The sequence below is a fragment of the Rhinolophus ferrumequinum genome, chromosome 14 (genome assembly GCF_004115265.2).
Source record: "Rhinolophus ferrumequinum isolate MPI-CBG mRhiFer1 chromosome 14, mRhiFer1_v1.p, whole genome shotgun sequence".
In the NCBI taxonomy this organism is placed as follows: Eukaryota; Metazoa; Chordata; class Mammalia; order Chiroptera; family Rhinolophidae; genus Rhinolophus; species Rhinolophus ferrumequinum.
The window spans coordinates 36524803-36544681 of NC_046297.1; the positions used below are offsets into that span (position 1 = coordinate 36524803).

The 19879-nt window shown below is 46.2% G+C and overlaps 1 protein-coding gene across 1 annotated transcript in view; it reads left to right on the forward strand.

Annotated features, from left to right (window-relative positions):
* The first annotated feature begins 2221 nt into the window (after positions 1 to 2221).
* The window catches only part of LOC117033713 (uncharacterized), a 56781-nt gene continuing 39123 nt past the window's right edge, over positions 2222 to 19879 (forward strand). Inside the window, 2 exon segments of the mRNA XM_033125989.1 lie at positions 2222 to 2518; positions 2996 to 7459. Of these exon segments, the coding sequence (XP_032981880.1) occupies positions 2222 to 2518; positions 2996 to 7459 (4761 nt within the window).

The window sequence follows — 19879 nt, forward strand, 5'->3', positions numbered from 1 at the left end:
TTTGAAGAAGAGCAGGGCCCCAAGTAATGAGGGAAAGCAGGCCAATCACTAGGCTCTTTCCAGCATCTGAAAGCAAAGGCCAGGAACAGCGGGAGACACATGAGCCCTCTGCAGGGAGGCGAACCAAGCACGCGAGTGGGCGAGGGTGTAATTGCAAAGGTAGCTTTGGGAACTGTTGCAAGGGATGGACACGCTGAGGACCAGGAGGACATGGCCTAGCATCGCCAGACCAGGGGGCATCCAGCCACTAGGTACCTCAGTCTCGGGACTAGGGTCGGGGGCGTCGGGCCGAGGGATGCGTAATGGATTGCAGCGACTGTGCGTGTTCACTCCTCAGTCAGCTCTTCGAGTTTCGTGCCCTCGCGCACTCATCACCCGCAGTGTTTCCGCGCATTTTTTTTTATCCCCAGACTGCCAGAACCTCTGGAGAAGAGAGACGGGCTCCGAGTTGCCTTCTGTGGCTGGTGAGGCGGGGTAAGCCGCGCCCCCTGCGCGGGCAGCTGGGAGGGAACGGATGAAAGAGGCTTGCTTGATTCCCAGATAAGGCCAGCCTCAGCCTCGCCCTAACTGCTCCTCGCCTCTCCTACTCAGGTGGCTTTTTCTTTGCTTGCACCTAAAATGTCTCCCTTCCCCTGGGGTCCCTTCTCAGAGCCCTCTCACTTTATACTCTTTCGTGCTGATCCTATGCACTGCAGTAGCTCCTCTAACACCTTCACTGGGCATCTTTTTGTATAACATTTAATATAAAAATGGGTCTGAATTTGATCAGGACTCCCAATTTACAGGACATATAAAGGACAGAGGAATGTGTTAAAGTATACGGAGGGAGTGCAACTAGCAAAACCCAGAGTGTGAGGAACTCTATAGGCAAACATCTCTATTGCTTCAAAAATAAATTACAAGGGAGAGGGGAAGGGGAGTGGAGAGAGAAAATCCACAGAGTAAAAGATCCTTAAAAGCCAGTCAACCAAACTCCAACCTGTGGTCTAATTTGAATCCTGATTCAAAGAAACTTTTTTTAAAAATGGAAATTTAAATCTGACTTGATATTAATATATCACTGTTAATTTTTAAGGTGTGATAACAGTATTGTGCTTCTGTTAAAAAATAGTCCTTGTCTTTTGAAATTCATAGTGAAATATTTATTGTGAAAGATGATGTCCGGAATTTGCTTCAAGATAATAATGCAGGGAGAAGTGGGCGTTGTAAGAGACTGTTAGCATGTAAGAGACTGTTAGCATGAGAACTGCTATCTTCAGGTCAGGGTTAACAGCCCCTAGCCTGAAACAACATAATTATAAAATTCCAGGATGTGGGCAGTTGCAGCATGGCGACTAGAAGTCCTGTAGCTTATCTTATACTCCTGGTCTCCTTGTCCTGTAGTAAATCTTATACTCTTTGAAACTATGTAAGTCCTGTAAGTTTATCTTGTACTCTCAGAAGCTATGGAAGGCCTTGAAAATGCTATATAACCCCTTGGCTTTAAGTGTTTGGGGTCCTTGTTAAAAACCCGCTGCGTCGGGCAGAGACGGGGACCCCAGCCGGCTGGTAATAAACCTCGCTGTGTGACTTGCATTATTGTGCGGGTTCTCTGTCTGTCTGAGGGGGACAATTCCGGATCTTAACATTTGGGGGCTCGCCCGGGACGCCCCCCCTCAGGGGAACAGACAACTCCCGATACCGAGGTTTACATAGGGAACCGCGGAAGGAGGTTTGGCCACCTCCAATAGGGGAGGACTGAAACAGGTCCTCGACCGGAGAGACTGAAACAGGTCTCTGCCCGGTCCCAAACAGGGGAGGACTGAAACAGGTCCTCGACCGGAGAGACTGAAACAGGTCTCTGCCCGGTCCCAAACAGGGGAGGACTGAAACAGGTCCTCCACCGGAGAGACTGAAACAGGTCTCTGCCCGGTCCCAGTTGAGAATTCTCACGGGAAGGAAAGTGCAGGTTACGACCCTGGAGGCTTCGTTACTTGAAGTCGTGGGAGACGTCCCCGACGAGAAGGTGGCCCAGCGACGTCCACAGTGGACGCCGTTTGGACGGGCCCTAGGTAAGGATCTTGAGCGTGGTGAGACTGGTGTGATTGAAACGGCGCCTGTGGATGTGGTGTGGTTGACCGGCCGGTGGGTGTTGAAGAGTCCTGTGCGAAGTTGTGTATTTGCTGGCACTGTGTCTTTTGTCCTTTCTTTTGCCTTTTCTTGGTTTCTCTTTGTGACAATTATGGGACAGGTTCAGGTAACACCTAAGACCCTGCTCCTGAACCACTTTCCTGAAATCCGCGCCAAGGCTCGTAATCATGGTGTGGAAGTGAAGAAAGGTAAGTTTGATACATTCTGCTCTGCAGAATGGCCTACTTTTAATGTGGGCTGGCCCCCCCAGGGAACTTTTTCCCTAGACATTATTAAGAAGGTCCGAGATATTATTAATCGGCGCCATCCGGACCAATATCCCTATATTTTGATGTGGCAAGCCTTAGTAGAGAGTCCTCCCTCCTGGCTTAAGCCCTTTATCCCCGACAAGCCAGAAGATCCCCCCCTCCCCCTTAAAGTCCTGACCGTTTCGGGACCCTCCCGCCAGTCGGCAGTGCCCACGGCCGGCCCGAAACCCCCGGAGAAGCCGACCCAGGGACCCATCCTTCAGGAGGGGTCAGACATATACCCCTCCCTGATAGACCTAGATCTGGAAGAGACCCCCCCTCCTTACGCGCCGGTGGCGCCGCTCCAGCCGCGGCGCGCGCCCAGCCCGATGGCGCCGCTCCCGCCTGAGGCTGCCGCTCCTTCCGAGCTGCCTCACTCTACCGCCTCCCCAATGGCTCCCCCTCCCCCGGGTTCCCCTGCCCCAGCTCAAGGGCCGGCGAGGGGATTGAGGCCTCGCAGACGCCGGGAAGAGACCCCAGAGGAGGAACCGTCCTCCTCCACCTCCGCTGGGGCGCCGATTCTCCCTGTGCGAGCACTAGGAGGAACTGGTCCAGATGGGGAGCGAGCATACCAGTACTGGCCTTTTTCTAGCAGTGATCTGTACAACTGGAAGGCTCAAAACCCTCCTTTTTCTGAGGACCCGAAAGGTCTAACTGACCTGTTCGAGTCTGTCATGCACACACACAGTCCCACTTGGGATGATTGCCAGCAGCTTCTTAAGACCTTATTCACCACCGAGGAGCGCGAGCGAATCCTCACCGAGGCCAGAAAAAATGTCCCCGGCGACAACGGAAGACCGACGACCTTGCCGAACCTGATAGACGAGCGCTTTCCCCTGAATAGACCGGATTGGGACTTTGGGAACGCAGAAGGTAGGGAGTGTCTCCGAGTCTACCGCCAGACTCTTATGGCAGGTCTCCGAGCTGCGGCACGCCGCCCCACCAATTTGGCCAAGGTAAAAGCTATAATGCAAGGGGATAATGAAAGCCCGGCCGTGTTTTTAGAACGCCTCTATGATGCTTACAGACAGTACACCCCGTTGGACCCCCTGGCAGAGGAAAACCAGTCGGCTGTAATTATGTCCTTTATAAACCAGGCTGCCCCAGATATTAGGAAGAAATTGTACAAACAGGAGGGACTGGGAGAAATGTCTATCCGGGATTTAATGAAAGTAGCGGAGAGAGTCTTCAACACTCGAGAGACTCCCGAAGAAAGGGAGGATAGAATTAGAAAAGAAAATCAGGAATTACAGGAACGAATCAGGAAGGAAGACAGAGAGCATCAGAGTAGGGAGAACAGGAGGCAGCAGAGGGAGATGGCCAAGATCTTGTTGGCAGGCGTGCAAAGCACAGTCAGGGTGGGACCGAGTCCGGCCGGACCAGCCCGACCGTGGAGACCGCGGCCCCGACTGGATAGGGGACAGTGTGCAAACTGCAAAGAGTATGGACATTGGAAGAGGGAGTGCCCCAAGCGCCAGGGCCAAACAGGGCAAGACGCACGGGTCCTGCTGGCGGGGATGGAGAGTGACTAGGGGAGACGGGACTCGGATCCCCTCCCCGAGTCTTGGGTAACTGCGTATGTGGAGGGGAAGCCAGTAGGATTCCTGGTAGACACAGGAGCCCAGTACTCAGTTTTGAATAAGCCCACAGAGCCCTTATCTCAGAAAACCAGTTTGGTGCAAGGGGCAACTGGGTCCAAGGCTTATCGGTGGACTAGTAGGCGCCAAGTAGACTTAGGCCGCCACCAAGTGACCCACTCCTTCCTAGTTATCCTTGAATGCCCTGCCCCCTTACTGGGGCGCGATCTCCTGACTAAGATCAGGGCTCAGATCCATTTTGAGCCGGATGGCATTAAGCTATTGGATGGCCAAGGACAGCCCCTCCACATTTTGACCCTGTCTCTTGTGGATGAACATCGCCTGTTCGCCCTGCAGGACAACCCCTACAACCCTCCCTCTACAGAATGGCCCCGTGATATGGATTATTGGCTTAAAACATACCCTCAGGCGTGGGCGGAAATAGCGGGTGTGGGCCGGGCGGCCCGCCGAGCACCAGTAGTGGTGGAACTTAAAGCCTCAGCCCAGCCTATCCGGATCCGCCAGTACCCCATGTCTGCAGAGGCGCGGAAAGGGATTGCCCCGCACATTAACCGTTTACTGGAAGCTGGAATACTGAAACCTTGCCATTCTGCCTGGAACACCCCACTTCTCCCCGTTAAGAAACCGGGGGGAAAAGATTATAGGCCAGTCCAGGACTTGAGGGAAGTAAATAAGAGGGTTGAAGACATCCATCCCACGGTCCCCAACCCTTATACCTTACTAAGTCACTTGCCCCCTTCACATGTCTGGTATACTACCTTAGACCTAAAGGATGCGTTTTTTAGCATAGCCCTGGCACCCAGCAGCCAACACATTTTTGCCTTCGAATGGAATGATGGCAATACGGGAACCCCCGGGCAGCTGACCTGGACTAGACTACCGCAAGGCTTCAAAAACTCTCCAACTCTGTTTAATGAAGCCCTAAATCAGGATTTGGACTCGTTTCGCCAGAGCCATAATTCAGTTACGCTCCTGCAGTACGTAGATGACTTGCTTCTGGCAGCCCCCTCCGAAGCTGAATGCCGACAGGCCACTGGAGACCTCCTCCAGGAGCTGGGGCAGTTGGGCTATCGGGCCAGTGCAAAGAAGGCTCAAATATGCAGGCAAACAGTCACCTACCTGGGGTATAAACTAAAAGAAGGAGCCAGATGGCTGACAGAGGCCATGAAAGAGACTATTCTTAGACTTCCAGTCCCGACCTCAGCACGAGAGGTCCGTGAGTTTTTAGGGACGACAGGCTACTGCCGGCTGTGGATTTTGGGGTATGCTGAAATAGCAAAACCTCTGTATGAGGCAACCAAGGATAAGGTCCCTTGGGCCTGGGGGTCAGACCAACAGAAGGCCTACGATGAACTCAAGGTCGCTCTCCTAAGAGCCCCGGCTCTGGCATTGCCAGACCCCCTGAAGCCCTTCACTCTCTTTGTTGATGAGAGGAGGGGAATAGCGAAAGGGGTGCTAATGCAGCGTCTGGGGCCCTGGAAACGCCCGGTTGCCTATTTATCCAAGAAGCTAGATCCAGTTGCAGCAGGATGGCCCCCGTGCTTAAGGATCATTGCGGCAGTAGCCCTAATGGTGAAGGATGCTGATAAACTCACTTTTGGGCAACATCTGAAGGTAGTAACCCCCCATGCGATCGAGGGGGTCCTGAAATATCCCCCTGGTAGGTGGATGACTAATGCCCGACTAACACATTACCAAGGACTCTTGCTAGATGCACCCCGGATCATCTTCGCTGAACCCACCGCTCTGAATCCAGCCACCCTGCTGCCGACCCCGGATCTGAGAGCTCCCCTGCATGATTGCCAAGAGATCATGGCAGAAGTCACCCAGGTGCGCCCCGACCTCCAGGACACCGCACTACCCAACAGTGAGTTGGTATGGTACACTGATGGAAGCAGCTTCGTTATAGATGGTGTGCGGAGGGCAGGCGCAGCGGTGGTAGACCAAGGGGGAAACATCATTTGGAATGCCTCGCTTTCCCCGGGGACATCAGCACAGAAGGCCGAACTGATCGCGCTGGCGGAGGCGCTGGAACGGGCCGAAGGGAGACGGGTGACTGTCTACACCGATAGCCGCTACGCCTTTGGCACTGTCCATGTGCATGGCGCTATCTACCGGGAAAGAGGCTTTGTTACAGCGGAAGGAAAGACTCTGCGCAATCTTCCTGAGGTACGAAGACTGCTGTTGGCTGTGCAAATGCCCCGGGCAGTCGCAGTTGTCCACATCCCTGGGCACCAGTCTGCCCAGACCCCGGAAGCTGAAGGAAACCGGCGAGCGGATGAAGCCGCCAAGGCAGTGGCAGTAGCTTCATCAGCTTTAGCACTCACCCTGCCCACACCTGAGCTCCCTCACCTGCCCCCGCGACCTGACTACACTCCAGAAGACCTGCGATGGATCCAGAACCACCACTGCCCGGAATCTGATCAGCAGGGGTGGCATCGGGATACAGAAGGAAGATTGATACTGCCGGCACAGCTAGGACTGTTTCTTCTCTCCAACCTGCATCAAGCCACCCACTTAGGAAAAAAGAAGTTGCTGACAATTCTCGAGTCCGCCCGCCTCCGGTTTCCCCGACAAGCGGCTCAGATTCAAGAGATTGTAGATCAGTGCATTGGGTGCCAGGCTATGAGACCCAGTAGGAAAGGACCCCAACATACAGGTACGAGGGTACGGGGAAGAGCGCCGGGACGGAGTTGGGAAGTGGATTTTACTGAGGTAAAGCCTGGGAGGTATGGGTATAAGTACTTGCTAGTAATGGTTGACACATTTTCGGGCTGGGTGGAAGCCTTCCCCACGAAACGGGAGACTGCCCAAGTGGTTGCTAAGGCATTACTAGAAGAAATTATTCCCAGATATGGGGTTCCTGAGGTTTTAGGCTCCGATAACGGCCCAGCTTTCATCAGTAACGTCCTACAAGGGCTAGCCCGAGCGATAGGGATCAATTGGAAGTTACATTGTGAATATAATCCCCAGAGCTCAGGGCAGGTAGAGAGAATGAATCGGACTCTAAAGGAGACCTTGTCCAAACTAGCCATCGAGACTGGCGGGGACTGGGTGACCCTCTTACCCTATGCCATCTTCCGGGTCCGGAACTCACCATATGTACATGGTTTGACACCTTTCGAAATTCTGTATGGGGCACCACCCCCCATTATTGTTCGTACTCTACCAGATCATGACCCCAATGTGGCCCCAAGTTATCTGGCCAGTTTAAAGGCCCTACAAGGGGTCCAACATGAGATATGGCCCCTAGTGAGTTCCCTGTATGAAATTAAGGACGCCCCGAACCCGGAACATGGCATCGTTCCAGGGGATTGGGTATGGGTAAGGAGACACAGGTCCCGGACACTGGAGGAGAGATGGAAAGGTCCTTATGTGGTTATTCTGGTTACCCCCACTGCCTTAAAGGTTGACGGCATTGGGCCTTGGGTCCATCACTCTCACGTGCGCCGAGCCAGCCAGCTGGAGAAGACGCAAGCTAAGGAGTGGATCGTACGGCGACACCCTGATAACCCTCTGAAGCTGCAGCTCTCCCGACCTCGGGGAAGCGTCAAGCCCCCTGCCTCAGCTAACGATGGAATGGCTGCTAGCCCTAACTCTGCTCAACATCTGGGAGAAGAGCCACGCGGGGATCAACCCACACCAACCCCATAAGCTAACATGGACCCTAACAGATGGACAGACCCAAACAACCCTTAATAGCACCACACATACTGCCCCCATCAATACGTGGTGGCCAGACTTGTTTTTCGACCTGCGTGACATTTTCGGCACTAAACGTGGACGGCAGTATGACTACTCAGTCAGGTCCAAGCGGGCTGTAATTGACACCTCTCAAGGACATAGTGCACAAGGGTTTTGGGCCTGCCCAGGGAACCTAAGAAACAATTGGAAAACCTGTGGCGGCCCAGACTGCTACTATTGTGGTAGTTGGAGTTGTGTCACCTCCTATGACGGGCCCCGACAGTGGGACGTTGGGAACAGGGATCTAGTTAAATTCTCCTTTAGGGACCCCCACAACCGGGTGCCCCAGGTACGTGTCCAGTTTAACCAAGACGTGGCGCGAAGAGAGCGTGGTTGGTTATCAGGATTAACTTGGGGGTTCCAATTAGATATAGGCCGTTGGGCATGGATAGGTCCCCACCCCGGCGGTCTCCTAACTATTCGACTATCGGTGGAAATGATCAGCACTCAGGTGGGTCCAAATAAGGTGCTGGCCCCTCTCGTCCCTACCAAGAACCCAGGTATATCATGGGATAAAAACACCGCAGGAGGGACTGCGGGAACCCAGCCAAAGACCTCTGTAACTCCTTTGACGCCTGCTACGCAGCCAACCAAAGACTCATTGCGGAAACTGGTGCGCACTGTATACGAGACCCTTAATGCCACCAGTCCTAACCTCACAACCTCCTGTTGGCTGTGCTATGATATAAAGCCCCCGTTCTATGAGGCAATAGGACTTAATGCCACTTACAACGCCTCTAACGGTAAGAACCCTTCTCAGTGTTCATGGGGAAATCGTAAAATTGGCTTAACCATGCAACTAGTGAGCGGCAATGGGACCTGTCTAGGGAAGGTGCCCCAGGCTAAACAAAGTTTATGTGCCTCCATAGACAGCTCCCCTAGTTGGAAAAGTGACACTAAGTGGTTAATCCCCAGAACTGATGGATGGTGGATATGTTCAAAGACTGGCCTCACCCCGTGCTTATCTACCTCGGTCTTTAATGCCGCCAATGAATTCTGTGTCCTAGTAACAGTGCTGCCCCGCATCCTCTATCACCCTGAGGAGAGTATGTATTCGCATTGGGATAGTGACACAAGTATGAGAAGTAAAAGAGAGCCCATCACCGCACTAACCATTGCCACCCTGTTCAGTTTGGGAATAGCCGGAGCTGGGACCGGCATAGCTTCCCTGGCTACTCAACAATCAGGAATGACCTCCCTAAGGGCGGCCATAGATGAGGACATAGAAAGGTTGGAAACCTCGATTAGTCATTTAGAGAAGTCGCTCACCTCTCTATCCGAGGTAGTACTCCAGAATAGAAGAGGACTTGATTTGTTGTTCCTCCAACAAGGGGGACTGTGTGCCGCGCTGGGGGAGGAATGTTGTTTTTATGCTGACCATACTGGTGTGGTAAAAGAATCCATGGCAAAGGTGAGAGAAGGGTTAGCTAAGAGAAAACGGGAAAGGGAAGCTCAGGAGAACTGGTTTGAGGCTTGGTTTAACAGATCTCCTTGGCTCACCACCTTAGTATCTACCTTAGTGGGCCCAATTATCTTGCTTGTGCTTATTCTAACCTTGGGCCCTTGCATATTAAACAAGCTTATTAATTTTGTAAAAGATCGTGTTAATACTGTCCAGCTCATGGTCCTAAGACAACAGTATGAGACAGTGCCCACCCGTGAGGACCTCTACGGCTGGCCCGTACATGAGCAAGATTCCTCATTATGAACAACACACAGGGGGGAAATGTAAGAGACTGTTAGCATGTAAGAGACTGTTAGCATGAGAACTGCTATCTTCAGGTCAGGGTTAACAGCCCCTAGCCTGAAACAACATAATTATAAAATTCCAGGATGTGGGCAGTTGCAGCATGGCGACTAGAAGTCCTGTAGCTTATCTTATACTCCTGGTCTCCTTGTCCTGCAGTAAATCTTATACTCTTTGAAGCTATGCAAGTCCTGTAGCTTATCTTATACTCCTGGTCTCCTTGTCCTGTAGTAAATCTTATACTCTTTGAAACTATGTAAGTCCTGTAAGTTTATCTTGTACTCTCAGAAGCTATGGAAGGCCTTGAAAATGCTACATAACCCCTTGGCTTTAAGTGTTTGGGGTCCTTGTTAAAAACCCGCTGCGTCGGGCAGAGACGGGGACCCCAGCCGGCTGGTAATAAACCTCGCTGTGTGACTTGCATTATTGTGCGGGTTCTCTGTCTGTCTGAGGGGGACAATTCCGGATCTTAACAGGCGTGGTGTGGGATGAAACAAGATTGGCCAGTATTTGATCATTGTTGAAGCTGGGTGATGGGAACATGGGGGTTCATCATATACTTTCTACATTTTTTTTATTTTTAAAATTCTCCATTATAAGAAGTTAAAAGAAAGAGAAATAAAAGGAAAGAAAAAAGAATATATTCCAGCTGATTAGTCTCAACATTGTCAGGACTGCCTGCAAGTATATGAAGATAACCAGGGAGTCCTTTAGGCTACGGACTTGTATGGCTCCTCTGGTGCTTTCTGACGCCTAGCTGGATTGATCTTTGACTTGGGACTGGAGTTTCTACCTCTCTGCATTCCCCTCCTGAACATTAACTAAAAGTGGTCCTTAGTTTCCACCACCTGAAAGTGGCTTTTTATCTCCTCTAATCTCAATATGTCTAAAAGTGTTCAGCTCCAAGCTCTCACTCCAAATTCTCCATTTCTGTTAATGGCTGAGCATTTCTTCTGCCTCTACAACAAACTAGAAGCTATTTAACTATCTTTTTGACTCCCCCTCCTTTCTGTACATCCATTTAGTCAGCAGGTTCTACAGATTATTTTTTCACAGTGTTTCTCAGACTCATCTCTTCCTTTCCACTCATAGCTATCGTCTAATCCCAGGTGTGGATTCTCTCCTGTGTGCATTTATTTCCTTACCATTAGAGAATACCATTAGATCAAGAGCCTCCTGTTTAATCTGATGCCAAAAATGGGGGTATCATGATTTAGGCTTTGCCAACCCCAAATTCCTTTCCTGCAATCTCAAAGGAGTCTCATTCAAAGAAAGTTGGGATGATGATTATCAGGCAGCCAGCATAAAGGGCGATTGTGGAAAACATTTCTCTATTGTTAATCAAATTACATCCTTTACAAGTTGTCGGTAGGTCAACATCCAAAATCTGGATGATCAACAAACAGAATCAAAGGTAACAAGGATGCCATTCAAGTGGGTCATTAGACAAACAAAAGAACACAAACAACAGAAGAAGGAAGATTCAGAGAGTTCTGCTCTCCAGTGTGCTCTACGGTAGAGCAACAATATATCAAGATTTCTAAACCCAGGACACAAGATTTGACAAATGACTTTCAGATTTGTTCATTCATATGAAGTTGTAAACAGAACAACTAAATCATATTTAGAAATATACTTAAAAATCATCTTTTTTATGGAAAAATTACATTAAATGAAATTGGGACCATCCAGGGAAATTTGGGCTCTCAGGTCACACAGCCTGAAAATGGTTGGAAATAAAAGCAATTTCTTTGAGGTCCCCCCAGGCAGACATTCATTATTTTACCAGCCTAGATTAGCATCCTTGTTTTTGAGGAGGGATTTTCTCCTCCTCAGGTCAACCATAAGCATCTCTTGGGGTAGGGGTGGATAAATGACCCAATCAGTGTTTACCTAGAATTTATTTTCTAGGTAGTTCTGGTAAGGAAGCTCTTTCCTTTTTGGGAAGAATTAAAGATGTACCATTCAGGATGTGAGTCTTACACAGCCAGCCAGCCAGCCTGAAAGAATAAAGCCAACAGAAGAGAGATTTGAAGGACTGGAGTCCCTGGTTCCAGGAATGACTGAGGCCAGCTGCACCCCTACCTGTCCAGTTACTTGAGATTAGAAAGCTTTTTGCTTAGCTAGCTCTAGGGCGTTTTGTTAATTACCATAAGAGGCAATTTGACAAACTCAGATCAGTGATAATGTGAGCAGGACAAGGTAACTGCAGGAAATCAAAACAATAAGAAAGAGCCTATTGCTGGGGTCTCACAGAGGGCTGGTGGGATGACCCCCACCCTTGTTAAAAACTCTAAACAACAGTGGTGACTCACCCCTCCTAGAAACTGACATAGTTATAAAACAGATCAAATTTTAAATGAGGTCTCAATGGTCCTGTTACCTAATGTCATTACATCATTAGAAAAATCAACCTTTGACCAGAAAGAGGCAGTTTTTTTCCCCTTGCACAATTCATGATTTTCTGGAATTCTTTTCTTTTTTTCTTTTCCTTTTTCTTTTTCTTTTCTTTTTTTTTTTTTTTTTTAACATTTAACCATTTCTCTTCATTTGGAAAAGTCCAAATTTAAAAAATCAAAGTTTTGGCATTGTCTCCATATTCCTTCTTTCTTTCTTTCTTTCTTTTTTTTTTTAAAGGTGATCTTTTTTTTTTAAATTTATTGGGGTGACAATAAATTAGTAAAATTACATAGATTTCAGGTGTACAATTCTGTATTACATCATCTATAAATCCCATTGTGTGTTCACCACCCACAGTCAGTTCTCCTTCCATCACCATAGATTTGATCCCCCTTACCCTCATCTCCCACCCCCCACACCCCTTCCCCTCTGGTAACCACTAAACTATTGTCTGTGTCTATGAGTTTTTGTTTCTCATTTGTTTGTCTTGTTCTTTTGTTGTTTTTGGTTTATATACCACATATCAGTGAAATCATATGGTTCTCTGCTTTTTCTGTCTGACTTATTTCGCTTAGCATTATACTCTCAAGATCCATCCATGTTGTCACAAATGTTCCTATATCATCTTTTCTTACCACTGAATAATATTCCATTGTGTATATATACCGCAACTTCTTTATCCATTCATCTATCGAAGGACATTTTGGTTGTTTCCATGTCTTGGCCACCGTAAACAAAGCTGCAATGAACACTGGAGCACACGTGTCTTTATGGATAAATGTTTTCAGATTTTTTGGGTAGATACCCAGGAGAGGGATTGCTGGGGCATATGGTAATTCTATTAGTAATTTTTTGAGGAACCTCCACACTGCCTTCCATAACGGCTGCACCAGTCTGCATTCCCACCAACAGTGTATGAGGGTTCCTTTTTCTCCACAGCCTCTCCAACACTTGTTACTATTTGTCTTGCTGATGACAGCCATTCTGACTGGGGTGAGGTGATATCGCATTGTGGTTTTTATTTGCATTTCTCTGATGATTAGTGATGTTGAGCATTTTTTCATATGTCTATTTGCCATTTGTATGTCCTCTTTGGAGAAATGTCTCTTCAGGTCCTCTGTCCATTTTTGAATTGGGTGGTTTGTTTTTCTGTTGTTGAGGTTCATGAGTTCCTTGTATATTTTGGATATTAGCCCCTTATCGGAGAAAATGTTTGCAAAAATCTTCTCCCATTCAGTTGGTTGCCTCTTTATTTTGTCAATGGTTTCTTTTGCTGTGCAGAAGCTTTTAAGTTTCATATAGTCCCATTCGTTTATTTTAGCTTTTACTTCCATTGCCTTTGGAGTCAAATTCATAAAATGCTCTTTGAACCCAAGGTCCATAAGTCTCTGATCCATTTTGTATTAATTTTGGTACATGGTGACAGATAGCAGTCCAGTTTCATTCTTTTGCACGTGGCTATTGAATTCTCCCAGCACCATTTATTGAAGAGGCTGTCTTTCCTCCATTGTAGGTTTTTAGCTTCTTTGTCAAAAATTATCTGTCCGTATTTATGTGGTTTTATTTCTGAGTTCTCAATTCTATTCCATTGGTCTATGTGTCTGTTTTTCTGCCTATACCATGCTGTTTTGATTATTGTAGCTCTGTAGTACAAGCTAAAGTCAGGGAGTGTGATACCTCCAGTATTGTTCTTTTTTCTTAAGATTGCTTTGGCTATTTGGGGTCTTTTGTGGTTCCAAACAAATCTGATGATTTTTTGTTCATTTTCTTTAAAAAATGCCATTGGGATTTTGATGGGGATTGCATTAAATCTGTATATTGCTTTGGGTAACATGGCCATTCTAACTATGTTGATTCTTCCAATCCATGAGCACAGAATGTCTTTCCATTTCTTTGAGTCTTCTTAAATTTCTTTTAAAAATGTCTTATAGTTTTCAGCATATAGACCTTTCACATCCTTGGTTAAGTTTACTCCCAGGTATTTTATTCTTCTTGCTACAACTGCAAAAGGAATCACTTTTTTATTTCTTTTTCTGAGATTTCATTGTTAGCTTATAGGAATGCAATGGACTTTTGTACGTTGATTTTGTAGCCGGCAACTTTACTGTATTCGTTGATTGTTTCTAATTGCTTTTTGGTGGAGTCTTTAGGGTTTTCTATATATAGCATGATGTCATCTGCAAAGAGTGACAATTTAACTTCTTCATTCACAATGTGGATGCCTTTTATTTCTTTCTCTTGCCTGATTGCTCTGGCGAGGACTTCCAACACTATGTTGAAAAGCAGAGGTGATAAGGGACAGCCCTGTCGTGTTCCTGAACATAGAGCAAAGGGCTTCAGTTTTTCACCATTAATTATGAGATTAGCTGAGGGCTTGTCATATATGGCCTTTATCATGTTAGGTATTTTCCTTCTATACCTATTTTATTAAGTGTTTTAATCATAAATGGATGTTGTATCTTGTCAAATGGTTTTTCTGCATCAGTTGCTATAATCATATGATTTTTGTCCTTTATTTTGTTTATGTGATGTATCACATTGATGGATTTGCGGATGTTGAACCATCTTTGTGCCCTGCGGATGAACCCCACTTGGTCGTGATGAATAATCTTTTTAATGCATTGTTGTATTCGATTTGCTAGAATTTTGTTTAGGATTTTTGCATCTGTATTCATCAGAGATATTGGCCTGTAGTTTTCTTTTTTTGTGTTGTCCTTACCAGGTTTTGGTATCAGGGTAATGTTGGCCTCGTAAAATGAGTTAGGGAGTACTGTCTCTTCTTCAATTTTTTGAAGAGTTTGAGCAGGATTGCTATTAGATCCTCTTTGAAGGTTTGGTAGAATTCACTGGTGAAGCCATCTGGTCCCAGACTTTTGCTTTTGGGTAGGTTTTGGATGACTGATTCAATTTCATTACTGGTGATCGGTCTGTTTAGATTCTCCAGTTCTTTATGGTTCAGCCTTGGAAGGCTATATGTCTCTAAGAACTTGTCCATTTCTTCTAGGTTATGGAATTTGGTGGCATATAGTCCTTCATAGTATTCTTGGATGATCCTTTGTATTTCTGTGGTGTCCGTGATAACTTCCCCTTTTTCATTTCTGATTTTGTTAATTAGTGTCTTCTCTCTTTTTATCTTAGTGAGTCTAGCCAAGGGTTTGTCAATTTTGTTAATCTTTTCAAAGAACCAGCTCTTTGTCACATTAATTTTTTTCTATTGTCTTTTTGTTCTCTATTTCATTTAGTTCTGCTCCGATTTTTGTTATTTCCTTTCTTCTGCTGACCTTGGGTTTCATTTGTTCTTCTTTTTCTAGTTCTTTAAGGTGTAACATGAGGTTATTTATTTGGGATTTTTCTTGTTTCTTGAGATAGGCCTGTAATGATATAAATTTCCCTCTTAAAACTGCTTTCGCTGCTTCACGAAAATTTTGGTAGGATGTATTTTCATTGTCATTTGTTTCTATGTATCTTTTGATCTGTCCTCTAATTTCTTCTTTGACCCAGTCATTCTTTAAAAGTATGTTGTGTAATCTCCATGTATTTGTGTTTTTTCCTGCTTTCTTTTTTGCAGTTGATATCCAATTTCAAAACATTGTGATCAGAGAATATGCTTGGTATGATTTCAATCTTCTTAAATTTGCTGAGGCTGATTTTATGTCCCAATATATGGTCTATCCTTGAGAATGTTCCATGTACACTAGAACAGAATGTATAGTCTGATGTTTTAGGATGAAGTGCTCTCTATATGTCAATTATGTCCATTTCATCTAATGTGTCATTTAGGGCTGCTATTTCGTTATTTATTTTCTGTTTGGATGATCTATCCATAGCTGTCAATGATGTATTTAAGTCCCCTAGTATAACTGTGTTTTGGTCAATTTCTCCCTTTAGTTCTGTTAGTAGTTGCTTGGTATATTTCGGTGCTCCCTGATTGGGGGCATAAATATTGACGAGTGTTATGTCTTCTTGTTGTATAGGCCCCTTTACCATTATGAAATGTCCATCTTTGTCTCTGGTTATCTTTTTTACCCTGAAGTCTGTTTCATCTGATATCATTATGGCTACACCTGATTTTCTCTGGGTACCATTTGCTTGGAGTGTTAATTTCCGCCCTTTCACTTTGAGTCTATGCTTGTCCTTGTAGCTGAGATGTGTCTCTTGGAGACAGCATATGGTTGGGTTTCGTTTTTTGATCCAATCTGGTACTCTGTGCCTTTTTATTGGTGAGTTCAGGCCATTTACATTTAGGGTGATTATTGACATGTGAGGATTTCCTTGTAAGGCTTGCGGCGAGATAATAAGGCTAGTCAGGCAGGTTGAGGAAAGTGAGTGCTTTATTCTGCGCTCCCGGGCGAGGTTCACCGGTCCCACAGATGGGGGCCGGCGAAGTCGCGCCCAGGGTAGAGGGAGGGAGGCATATATGCAGTTTTTGGGGTGGGGGTTGGCTGAGTGAGGTGGCAGATGAGCAGGCCCCCCTAGCGCAGATCGGGCTCCAGCGGCTGTGTCCAGAGTTGCTTATCGCACCAGCGGTCTGCTGTCTTTTCTGGGAAACGCCAGGGGCCTCAGTCTCTGTCATGCGGGGTGGGGTCTGACTTGGCAGAGGGGCATGACTTGACTTCTGGGGACGGGTCTGACTTGACAGAGGGGTATTTTTGGCTCCTGTCCGCTTTGACCATGTCTATAGCTGACCTAACATTCCTGTCATTCTATCTTTAGTTTTCTGGTAAGGCTGTGTCTCCATTGTTTCTTTGCCTTTTTGTTGTTGTCTATTATTTCCATATGGTGGTATTCTATGATGTTTCCCTCTGTTTCTTCTTTTATTACTGTATATATTTCAGTTCTGGATTTTTTTTTGAGTGGTTACCCTTAAGTTTATGTAAAAGAAAATTTGATATTTAGAGTATTCCATTTTCTTCAGCATGCTTACTCTCTGCATTCCCATATTCTGGTTCAGGCCTTTACTCTTCCCCTTTTTATGTTTCGGTTGCCACAAATTGTCCCTGTTGATGGTGGTCGAATATCCTCCTTTAGTATTTCTTGTAGTGCAGGTCGTGTATTAGAAAATTCCCTCAGCTTCTGTATGTCTGGAAAGGTCTTTATTCTGCCTTCATAGCTAAAGGATATCTTTGCTGGATATATTATTCTTGGCTCATAATTTCTCTCTTTCAATAGTTTGAATATTTGGTTCCATTCCCTCCTGGCTTGTAGAGTTTCTGCTGAAAAATCTGATGATAATCTAATGGGCTTTCCTTTGTAGGTTACCGTCTTCTTTTCCCTGGCTGTCTTGAGGATTCTTTCTTTGTCATTGATTTTAGACAGCTTCAATACAATGTGCCTTGGAGAAGGCCTGTTGGGATTGAGGTAATTAGGTGTTCTATTTGCTTCTTGGATTCGAGGATCCAGTTGTGTCCACAAGTTTGGGAAGTTCTCATCAACAATTTGTTTGAATGTATTCTCTGTTCCCTTCTCTCTTTCTTCTCCTTCTGGTACGCCAATTATTCTTATATTGCTCTTTCTGATGGAGTCAGAAAGTTCTTGTAGAGTTCTTTCATTTCTTATAAGTCTCAGGTCTGTTTCTTCTTCCATCTGTGTAATTTCCAGGTTTCTGTCTTCGATGTCACTGATTCTTTCCTCCATCTGGTCAACTCTACTACCTAAGCTGGTTATTTCATTCTTAATTTCTTCTATTGAGTTCCTAATCTCCAGAAATTCTATTTGGTTCTTTTTTAACATTTTAATCTCTTTCGTAAAATGCTCATGTTGTTCTTTGATTGTGTTTCTGAGTTCATTAGACTGCCTTTCTGTGTTTTCTTGCATCTCATTGAGTATTTTCAGAACTGCAATCTTGAATTCTCTGTCATTTAAGTCACATATTTCCATATCTTTAAGTTCCTTTTCTGGAGACTTTTCACTTTCTTTCTGAGCTGTCTTGTTACCTTGGTTATTCACGGTAATTACTGATTTATTATTTCTCTTCCTAGACATCTACAGGAGTGGCTTCTGCAACAGGTAGATAGGAAGAGGTCTTTCTTTTGTTTTCCAGTACTTGTTGGTAGAATGTTTTATTTTCTCTTCGACTGCAGCCTTTTTTTCTCTCTCACACGGTAGTGCTATGTTTTCTCTGCACTATTGCAGCTTCTCACACAATGGGGGGATTCCCTGGGAGATGGGCTTCTCCTCTTTTAATAGTCCTCCTGGGTCACAGGGTGTAGTGTCCGTGTGGGTATGAGGAGCACTGTTGAAGTTCCAAAGCTCTTCCTGCAGCAGATTCAGAGCCCATGTGTTTCAGCAGTTCTGTTTACTCCTGCAGGGATCCGCCCAGATAGGTGGGGCCAGGGGCGGGGTGCGTTGTGAGAGGTGGCCCAGAGCAATGGCGGCAACCACCATCATAGCTGGTCCTGCTTCCAAGCTCCCTCCTTTTTGCCAGAACTAGTTGGGCTGCGAATCTGTGTCTGCAGTCCACAGTTCTCAGAACAGGAAATATTCTGTTCTTTTGATCTGACACTGCTACTGTTCTGCTTCTAGCACCAGACAGGTGGGGGTGGGGCGAGCTCTGGGAGGATAGGGAGGGGGCAGCTAGTCTCAGTGCCTAAGGCTTCCATTCTCTGCTCGGCAGTGAGGGCTTAAACCACCGTTTTCATCCTTCTTCCCTCAGTCTTTGCTCCGAGGTCTCTGCTGTGAGCGTTAGGTTCAGCTGTGTTATATGCTGCCCCCTCAGTCCTGTGGGCCATAAGCAGAGCCCTCGCAGTCCGAGTTCTTCCCTCTCCCATAGCTGCGGTAATTCCGGGATGCAGCGAGCTCGGAGCACTGAGGTAGGTCAGTGTCCTGCGCACGCGTGGCTCCGGCTCCATACTTTTCCCTTCCCTCCTTCCCCACTCGCGCGATTTGCCCACCTTTCAGTGAATTCAGTAGTGGGCCTCTTCGTCTTGCCTGTCTTCTGTGCAGGGAGTCCTTTGTGGAGTTATTGTTGTTCGATTAGTTGTAAATTCCAGGGGAGCTTTACAGAGGCTCACCTCACACCACCATTTTGATCCTGGAATTCTTAATGAAAAATGCCTATCTCTAGGCAGAAGCTGTGTAATGCCAGATTTTTCACTACATTCAAATGTCATTTCCCTCAAGTTCTTCCTCTGCTCTTGACCTCTCAGGGAAGCTGTGTTGCTTTCAGAGTAAATTCCAAGTGCTCAGCTGGATACTGGGGGCTTCAAGAATTGGACCTGACCTTGAACTTCATTTCCCACAACTCAACAAAATAAAGATTTTGCCCTGTTCATGGCATTCTCTGTATTCCTTCACACTGGTCATGCTCACTCCTCTTCCACAAGTTGGTTTAAGCTGCTGATTCTGAACCACCCCCTCCGTACGTGTTCTTTCCCTTCATCTTTCTCCCTTTTCCTTTTTTCAAAAAAATTGAGTGCCCACTGTGCACCAGTTGCAGTCGTGAGTTCTGAATATAAAATGACTCCTAGCATATGGTTTTGTCCTTGAGGGATATTTTGGGCTGAATCACATCCCCCCACAAATTCACATGTTAAAGTTCTAATCCCCAGTAACTCAAAATGTGTATTTGGAGAAAGAGACTTTTAAAGAAGTAATTTAGGTAAAATGAAGTCATACAAGATCTGACAATTAAGTCAGTGAACTCATCCTAGAAAAAGTGCTACATACCTCATTTGCTGAATATCACTATGATCACCTTCAAAGTACTCTCCTTGGGGAGCTATGCATTAATGCCAGTGTCCAGTCCACCCTTCAAAGAAATTTTGGAACTCTTTTTCTGGAATGGCTATCAGAGCTGTCGTCGTATTACCTTTTATGTCCTGAATATCATCAAAATGTCTCCCTTTCAGTATTTCCTTTATCTTCAGGTAAAGAAGGAAGTCATTGGGGGCCAGATCAGGTGAGTAGGAAGGGTGTTCCAATACAGTTATTTGTTTACTGGCTAAAAACTCCCTCACAGACAGTGCCGTGTGAGC